We start from the raw sequence: 9,513 nt of genomic DNA on the forward strand, positions 1-9,513 counted from the left end.
CATGCTTGAATATTACTTGAGAATATATTTGACTGTGTTACAGACTAAGGGACATTCTCTGCTGATAGGTGAAGGTACATTCTCTGCTGATAGACGTCCACGCCTCGGAGGAAGCCGATCCACGGAGTAGGCCCTGGAAACAGTTTCCTTCAGTCTTATTCACAGCAAAAGTTATGGAGGGATACAGATTTTATCAGGCTGTGTGGCATCGGCTGCCAAAATGTGTGCCCCCCCCCCCATCAATAATGCACCTTGGTTTTGCTATCACGAAAGAGTTTATTTGCAAAATAAATAACAGTATAACTAATAACTACAGTAACTTTGGAGACCATTTGGTTTTTTTAGACTTCTTAATTTAACATCTATATATGTAGATATGTGTTCTCGACAATGTGTGCCATAAGAACACTAGCTGTGGACCTTTAGTGTCAACTATGTACAAGCGAGACAAATAAACACATCTTCTGGTGGTGGGCTTTTCACGCAGAGCTGGTGGAACCACTGCAAACACATCTCAAACTGAATCTGTAAAAAAATAAATAATTACAAATCCCAATGTTAAAATTTCATTTATGGGAATTGATCATAACATTTAGCAGTCTTTCTTGATGTCATTACCCATTTGTTGTCAGTTTCATGCTCTTCTTCCCCGCAGAAATGACAGATGTTTGTCAAGTCATCTGTTTTAAAAAGTGAAAAAATAGCACATAGAGTATACTACCTACTGCACTTATTACTTCATTCAAACAACTATATGGTTTGTTTCTACAGCCATCATGATGAAAATATTCATGATGTGAGAACATTGAATGGTGGAAAATGAGTTACCTGTCTCTAGGAGAAGAGTGGTGGCAATTTGCAGCCTGTGTGTGTTTATGGCCTTTTTTGTAGACGGAAAGTCTATTGACTCTTTTCGCAAGATCTTTTCAGCAAACTGAAAAAGAGATTCTAAGATGACTAAATAGGCTAATATCGTAAATGTTATTTTATAGTAATTTGTTTCCTGTGAATCAATTTCTTTCTTTTATTGTGTAATTATCTTATATTCCTTTTCCTGTCATTAACATTTATTACAACACAACATTTCCAATATTCTCGTATATATGTATGTATTTCGGTTAAGACTCGTACTTTCAATGCAAAGACTCCACATGAGGTAGCGTCCACTTGTTTTGGGTGTTTGACTGTGTCACAAGTCCATCTTGAGACGTTGCATCCTTTTTTTCGCATGAATGCCCTGAAAGATAAGTACAATAAAAACAAATAACATGTTTTAAAATTTTGGTGACACAAGAAGGTGAACAGTATGGAGAGCTTAAGTGTCTGTTGAACATCAAGTTAAGAACTGACCACACTGTTTTGTTAAAATCATTACTTTTTAAAAGTCTACAACGCATTTCCGTGGACAATTACTTGTGCTTTTTTTTTTCCCGTTTCCGCCCATGATATAGAAATCAATCACTTACACAGTACACTTTGAAGAGATGTGGAGGAGGAGCAAAGATGAAATTCACACATGTATAACCTATGTGAAATTATTTTAGACATTTGTCTGATGTTTTAGTGCTAAACCTCCGCAACACTTTATGCGACTACTAAACATTATTCTCCCCGTGCTATATTTTCTAATGTAAAAACATCATCTCATACAGACATCAGGTCCTCAAATAAACATTGAAACATGGGGAGACTTCTCTGTAAAGGCAAAATTAACCCATAACACCACAATATCAGAAGGCCAACACAAAAATTCAAACCTGTTGCTGCTATTTTTTTAATTTTGAGTGCCAATTTTTTTTAAATTTTTTTTGATTGACATCATACTTATAATTGTCATAATAAACACAAAAATAACAACAGCAACAAAGCGTTTAATAAAGGGTCAAAATAAATTTCAACATTTATCCTTACCTTGTTGATTCCAAACAATTTTGGATACCTTGTTTAGTTTCTCCGAGTGGATCAAGATACAGTGACTTCTTTTCTTGTGGGTAAATGACCTACAGCAAAATTATGTGGAGAATTACATGTAATAATTCAAGACTTAAGATTATCTGCATGCCATGCATTTGTCTTATAAAACTGATTTGATGAATATTGTAAATGCAATTATTTTTTTACCACTAATGTCCAGTGATGATGTTCATTTACAATTCCCAGAATGACTTCATGCTCCATGGGTTTGATCTTAAATTGAAACAAAACAATAAAAATATTCACTTCAGAAAGAAATGCAATAACATGTTGTTTAGAGTCCTTTTTTATTAAAGCAATTTATGATATATTATATATCATCCACTTATAAAGTACTCTGCGACAGCCATGATTCACCCCTCATTTCTTTAACCTGTGCAAGAAGCTGGACTATCTTATATTTTTTATAAGTGGTTTTGCACATTACTTCCTCCAAGACTAATAAAGGTCTTTCTAAGGATTTTTTTTGGACATGGAGTTCATTTTCAATCATTTTCAATGCGATCCTTTTACCATCTGCAGAATAATGTTTAATGCTTTCTTAAGCCTCTTTAACAGTGACGTATGAATCACTTGATAATAAAAAGGTACCTATTAAAGAGATGAAGCAGTGTTGATGATTTCAAAAGAGATATTAGCCCAAATGTTTGAAAATCTCAAATCAAGCATTGATTGGAGTGTGTACAAAAAGAGGAGGAAACCAGACAAGCAGAGAACAAAAGAGAACTGTCAAGTCTAATAAACTATCCACATCTACTAACCCCAGTCTCAATTCATTCTTTCTGCATAAGCTGTTATCCAATCTAAATCTGGATGTGGATATGATCTGAGATACTTAAACAATACACACAAGATTCTTTCTAGAGATACCTACCTTGAGTCTTGGAGCTTTTCTCTTCCAAATGGCAGTCATTGAAAATGAATCAATGAATGCTGCTTTTGCTGAATTATGACGATTGCATTGTCTCACCATGATCGCAAGATATGCATTAATAGACTGCGAATACAAAATGTAAACATTTGTTAACTGTTGTCAATGAATAAAACACTGATAGTTGCATTGTTGTCAGTAAAGATCACTGTACCTCACTTTCCAACTCCATGTCTGGACCAATTTGTTGGATATCCCAGTAGAATAATTTGTAAGCACCAATTCTGGAGAGTAGAATGTGAGGACTCTTTCCAGCCCAGGCATCCATTATATCTACAAAAAGTAATGAGAAAAAGAGATAAGTCAGCAGGACTAAATGTAAATCAAAATTTCAAATGCATAATTTCTTATGTAGTTGTCTGACAAAAGACGTGTTTCAGGGTAAATACTTTTAAGACGCTGATAAAATGGGCACATGGTTTAACATTGTATTTTGTAAAAAAAAAAAGGAGAACTTAAATTTGCTTTTATTTGGGGGTAAAGTTACACTTGCAATGTTCTACAAAGAAATTTAAATAAATTCATATTAATAAAAGAAAAGAAATTTAAATACATAGCAATAGAAATGCTCTTGCCCCCTATCATATCTTTTTTCCAGCAGAAACACCTATTACAACAATTTTTTAAAATTATGTTTAGTTGAAGCTACATGGCTAATTTGAAGAATCTAAGATATAAAACATATTTTTGGTTCTTTCATACTTTTTGGTTTACTACATCATTTGTGTTAGGGTTAGTGCTCCATATGTGTCCATTCATAGTTTTGATGCCTCGAGTTCTAATCAACAATGAATCTACAAAATAGACAAGGAAATTAAGAAGCAACATTAAAATGAAGGTGTGTCCAAACTTTTCACTCTTAGTGTACATCAGATGTACAATATCAATCATGAACATTCTGGGTTACACAACAACAAAAGAAAGATTCACAGTTTTGAAGGACTCACTTTTTCATTTGTGTAATTTTACACATGTGGCTTACATCCTTTTACAAGTTTTCTATAATGTTTTGCCCCATGAATGTTTTTTTAAAGCATTAACATATTGTTAAATTTAAATATTCTGTTAGGAAATATACCTAACAAAATCTTTTTAAAGGTGTAAAATTTCCTATGCCATGATCTACAGAGTACTGAAACAAACACTGTCATAGGAACAAAAGTCCTTTTTTTAAAAATAAAAAAATAGTATATTTATTTACATTTCTCTGCAACTGTTGGTTCTATGGTTTGTGCTGTAGATTGCTGGGCTGTAATCTGTGGACCTGAGGCTTGTGTGGTTGTAGCATTTGGAGCTGTGGTCTGTGAGGCTGGGTCTGCTGTTGTGGTTTGTGAGGCTGGGTCTGCTGTTGTGGTCGGGTCTGCCGTTGTGGTCTGTGAGGCCTGGTCTGCTGCTGTTGTGGTCTGTGAGGCCTGGTCTGCTGTTATGGTCTTTGAGGCTGGGTCGGCTGCTGTTTTGGATTCGGTTTGTAGAGCTGTAGCGTGTTCTGGTGCTGTAGCACTTGTGGCTGGTTCTGGTGGTTCGTTCACTTTCTGTGCTGTTGCTCCTGACTCTGGTTCTGATACCGTTATTGGTATACCTTGTGGAACTGGAGATGGATGTTGTGTTTGAACTGGTAGTGATGTAAGTGATGCCATTGGTGCTGTAGCCTGTGTAGCTTTAGGAGGAGGTGCTGGTGCTACCGCCACTGGTGCTGCTGTAGCCTGTGAAGCTAGAGCGGATGCTGGTGCTGCTGGATCTGGTTGTGCTGTTAGTAATGTGGCTGCTGTTTTCTTTAAACCCCGGTGTGGCACTCTTGGCATGCTGTCTTTGCTTAACTTTAGTTGGTCAATATTTACTTTTGGAATGATTGTCCCATTGGAATCCTGAAGATCTGCACTTTTACCTTGGATTGCTGTAATAATGTAGGGGCCTAAAAAGTTTGCTTCAAGTTTCCCCCCTTTCCTCTGCTGGCTTCTTATGTTAGCTCTTAAAACTTTGTCACCAACTTTGAAGACGACATCTCTCTTCATCATTTTTTATTTTGCCCTTTGTTTTTTCCTGAGCTTTGACCACGTTGTCCTTCACCAGTTCCAACAGTTTTTGATGCTTTTGAATGTCTTCCGACACCTCCTCCTGCCCCACAATGTCTTCCACAGTCTCATCAACCTTTGAATCAAAAGACATGTCTATCATTACTATAATTTGTGTACAATACACAGATAATACATAAAAGAACTGAGAAATACAGTGAAAATTTACATTAAGTGTCTTTGGTAAGGTTTTAAGACACAATGTATTTCTGGCAAAGCTTCAGTGTATCCTGGAATTGATTGGACATGAAGAAAACTGTTATTAAGGGGTGGAACAATCCATAGAAATATTCAGTGTTGTTGTCCTTTTATGGCGGTGACATAGCATCCATTGAAACTGATCTGCCTGCGCCTCAAAAACTAAAAAAGTTTCGTTGTGTGGGATTTCCGTGTAGTTTGTCACAGACAAAAAGACATACCATGAACTCTTCTGGGATTTCGGAAGGATAGCGAGCCTCTCTGCCAAACATTAGGTAATAAGGCGAGTATTTGGTGGTCACTTGTTTTTTAGTTCTGAGTCCAAACATTACAGCATCCAGGTACTCATCCCACATTTCTGGTTGGTCGCCAACGACTTTACACAGGGCTCTGACAATGAAAGCACATAGAAGACATTCATATGAAAGATCATTTACATTTTTTAATAGTTTAATGTCATGCATTAATGTTTTGTTTGAAGGGAACCCCCATAAATGTATAACATGTACTCCAAGAATTTACCTCTGGATGGTGCCATTCATTTTCTCCACCAGCCCATTCGTTTGAGGGTGATAAGGGGAGCAGAGGCTTCTTTTAATTTTTAACAGTCCGCAAACCCTTTTGTTGAGCTGCAAAAGAAAGTTATATACACTGGCTATAAGCACATTACAATAAGAATTTAAATAAACAGCTGTCATACTAATATCTCAACAACAGATTTATAAAGACCAGAAAATTAACCATTTTCAAAAAATTATTCAAATATGAGTTCACATATTTTTGCCAAAGACTAAAGTACTTACAGAATTGACAAATTCTTTGCCTTGGTCAGTCAGTAAGAATCCTTTTCGGGGCTTCGAACTGGTGGACGAATTTTATGAGACAGTTTGTCACTTCCCCGGCTGATTTTGACTTTAAAGGGTATGCTTGTGGCCATTTTGTAAAATAATAAATAAAAACACATATGTATTGATGTCCATTGTTGGTTTCAGTAGGTTTTCCAATGAGGTCCATCCCAACCAGTTCAAATGGCTGAGAGACCTTAAAAAGAAAATCATAGTTAAGTTAATAATACTGAAATTACACAGAATGCTAGTCTACTGTTATAATTTTTTCAAGTATATAATCAGTAGGTTTCTAAGCAATGAAAACGTGTGATTAAATGTGATTATTTGCTATGGTCGATGACTAATCTTTATCGGAATGTATTCTGCTGGTTTTTTAATTGTTGCAGCACTTGCCTGGCAAAGTGCGCACTGTGAAACCTAATCAAAAATAAAAGCAATTCAATAACAAACACAATAGTTGATGATCAAGGTTTACATAACTTATTTTGAGAGATACAGAAACATTGCTGTGTTCCTCTTAAAATAATTTAGCGGTAGTCGAATTACATAGAGTTTGTTTTGGAGTACCCACCCAATTGTTGATGTCCACTGACATCCCTGGCCAGTAGAACCGCTTTGAAATGGCTTCTCTTGTTTTTGTTTGCCCGCAATGGGCCCCAGTAGGACTGGCATGAAAATCTGAAAAAATTGTGTTTGCCTCATCAGCCCCACAAACTACCGTTGTCTTTATGGTTTTGTCTGTGCCTTTGTAGCGCCAGTAAAACAGCTGCTCCCCTAAACATAAACAAGAAAATAGAAAAGTTTATTATAGCTGTTTAAACCACGACAGGTCTATATGTGGTAAAAGTCATGACAATACATCTTGAATGTAATGAATCAATTATGTATGTGATATAATTTTGGGGTGACTATTGGACTGGTTATCTATATTTATGACAGTATGACTACTTCAGAAACCAAAAAGATTATGCCACACACAAGACTGTATTACTGATACTAAAAAAAGTGATGGGTGTGTGAAGTCATTATGACTAATGGCCTTCAGATATAATGGATTTATTTTTAATGCAAATATCAATTCGAAGTAGTTTAATTCCAAATTTCCTGCTGTCAGTAATTTTCCACATATGTAATTTAAATAACAGTGGGTACACCTGCGTAAAAGGCTGTGGCACATACCAATCCAAAAGTAATTACGACGTAATATATTGTAGTTAAGCTATAAAAAGACAAAAACAGTTCTTAGTTAACGCTGTCTAATTAATAGCAAACCTTAAAACTTTTACTTTAATAAACGCACATGTGCCAATTAACCGGGGTTAACTAGGTCAAAGAAAGGTCAAGCTAATTAAATCGGTTAGTGCAAATTAAGACTACACATTACGCCATTGTATATGTATTAACAATGTCAGAAGGAGAGAGGCACTGAGGCACCGTCTTCCGCCCCCCGACGCTCCTGCTGTGCCTCCTCCTTCTGACAGGAACTGCCTACAGAACAAGTATGAATGATGCCTGAGTGGACACACACAACTCACAAGTTCCTGGCTCTGTCGGCTCCTCTGCAGAGGGTTTCCCTAAGAAGGTGGACCTAGCAGGGTCACCGGGGGACGGGGAGCTGTGCCTCACGGCCCTCACTTCGTCGGAGAAACCCTCATGCAGAGTTCAGAAACTTGTGTGTTGAGTATGTCGCTGTGAGCCTCCACCATTTCCTGGTGGGTGCAGCCTGAACTGTCTAGAGACAGAGCAGACCAGCTGCACAACACAGACACTTCAAACCTGAAGACAAATCTAAGAGAACAGAAAAAGGAAAGGAAACTTAGCTTAGAACCATGCAGCGCTACAGGAGACGGCAGCACTGCAGAGGTGAGGACCGGCACCTGTTTGAAAGAGACAAATACACACAAACACACACAACAACAGACGAGAAACAAACACAGAGAGAGGAAAAAGTGGTTATACAGAACTTGAGGACATTACCTACATGTAAATATATAAAAATAATTATAAATTTGTTGGGTTTTCTTTAACAATGTCAGAAGGAGAGAGGCACTGAGGCACCGTCTTCCGCCCCCCGACGCTCCTGCTGTGCCTCCTCCTTCTGACAGGAACTGCCTACAGAACAAGCATGAATGATGCCTGAGTGGACACACACAACTCACAAGTTCCTGGCTCTGTCGGCTCCTCTGCAGAGGGTTTCCCTAAGAAGGTGGACCTAGCAGGGTCACCGGGGGACGGGGAGCTGTGCCTCACGGCCTTCACTTCGTCGGAGAAACCCTCATGCAGAGTTCAGAAACTTGTGTGTTGAGTATGTCGCTGTGAGCCTCCACCATTTACTGGTGGGTGCAGCCTGAACTGTCTAGAGACAGACCAGACCAGCTGCACAACACAGACACTTCAAACCTGAAGACAAATCTAAGAGAACAGAAAAAGGAAAGGAAACTTAGCTTAGAACCATGCAGCGCTACAGGAGACGGCAGCACTGCAGAGGTGAGGACCGGCACCTGTTTGAAAGAGACAAATACACACAAACACACACAACAACAGACGAGAAACAAACACAGACAGAGGAAAAAGTGGTTATACAGAACTTGAGGACATTACCTACATGTAAATATATAAATAATTATAAATTTGTTGGGTTTTCTTTAACAATGTCAGAAGGAGAGAGGCACTGAGGCACCGTCTTCCGCCCCCCGACGCTCCTGCTGTGCCTCCTCCTTCTGACAGGAACTGCCTACAGAACAAGTATGAATGATGCCTGAGTGGACACACACAACTCACAAGTTCCTGGCTCTGTCGGCTCCTCTGCAGAGGGTTTCCCTAAGAAGGTGGACCTAGCAGGGTCACCGGGGGACGGGGAGCTGTGCCTCACGGCCCTCACTTCGTCGGAGAAACCCTCATGCAGAGTTCAGAAACTTGTGTGTTGAGTATGTCTTTGTGAGCCTCCACCATTTACTGGTGGGTGCAGCCTGAACTGTCTAGAGACAGACCAGACCAGCTGCACAACACAGACACTTCAAACCTGAAGACAAAAACTAAGAGAACAGAAAAAGGAAAGGAAACTTAGCTTAGAACCATGCAGCGCTACAGGAGACGGCAGCACTGCAGAGGTGAGGACCAGCACCTGTTTGAAAGAGACAAATACACACAAACACACACAACAACAGACGAGAAACAAACACAGAGAGAGGAAAAAGTGGTTATACAGAACTTGAGGACATTACCTACATGTAAATATATAAATAATTATAAATTTGTTGGGTTTTCTTTAACAATGTCAGAAGGAGAGAGGCACTGAGGCACCGTCTTCCGCCCCCCGACGCTCCTGCTGTGCCTCCTCCTTCTGACAGGAACTGCCTACAGAACAAGCATGAATGATGCCTGAGTGGACACACACAACTCACAAGTTCCTGGCTCTGTCGGCTCCTCTGCAGAGGGTTTCCCTAAGAAGGTGGACCTAGCAGGGTCACCGGGGGACGGGGAGCTGTGC

General features: G+C 38.8%; 1 protein-coding gene across 2 annotated transcripts; it reads right to left on the reverse strand.

Moving 5' to 3' along the window:
• Positions 1 to 270: 270 nt before the first annotated feature.
• On the reverse strand, positions 271 to 6,298 carry LOC146697554 (uncharacterized). 2 transcript variants are annotated; one of them, XM_085476347.1, is made up of 12 exons: positions 5,979 to 6,298; positions 5,698 to 5,804; positions 5,397 to 5,565; positions 4,107 to 5,053; positions 3,060 to 3,178; positions 2,849 to 2,971; positions 2,122 to 2,187; positions 1,912 to 2,000; positions 1,132 to 1,237; positions 829 to 934; positions 619 to 680; positions 271 to 525 (listed from the first exon to the last, which is right to left on the reverse strand). In XM_085476347.1, the coding sequence occupies exons 4-12, from the start codon at positions 4,918 to 4,920 to the stop codon at positions 433 to 435; spliced, it is 1,578 nt and encodes a 525-aa protein (XP_085332473.1). In that variant the 5' UTR covers positions 4,921 to 5,053; positions 5,397 to 5,565; positions 5,698 to 5,804; positions 5,979 to 6,298; the 3' UTR covers positions 271 to 432. The 2 variants fall into 2 exon arrangements, with proteins under 2 accessions (XP_085332473.1, XP_085332474.1); XM_085476348.1 differs by having other exon boundaries at positions 5,147 to 5,565.
• Positions 6,299 to 9,513: the final 3,215 nt, after the last annotated feature.

The sequence above is a fragment of the Copadichromis virginalis genome, linkage group LG12 (assembly GCF_057382275.1).
Source record: "Copadichromis virginalis isolate Kocher_CV1m ecotype Utaka linkage group LG12, C_Virginalis_male_GT1.1, whole genome shotgun sequence".
NCBI lineage: Eukaryota > Metazoa > Chordata > Actinopteri > Cichliformes > Cichlidae > Copadichromis > Copadichromis virginalis.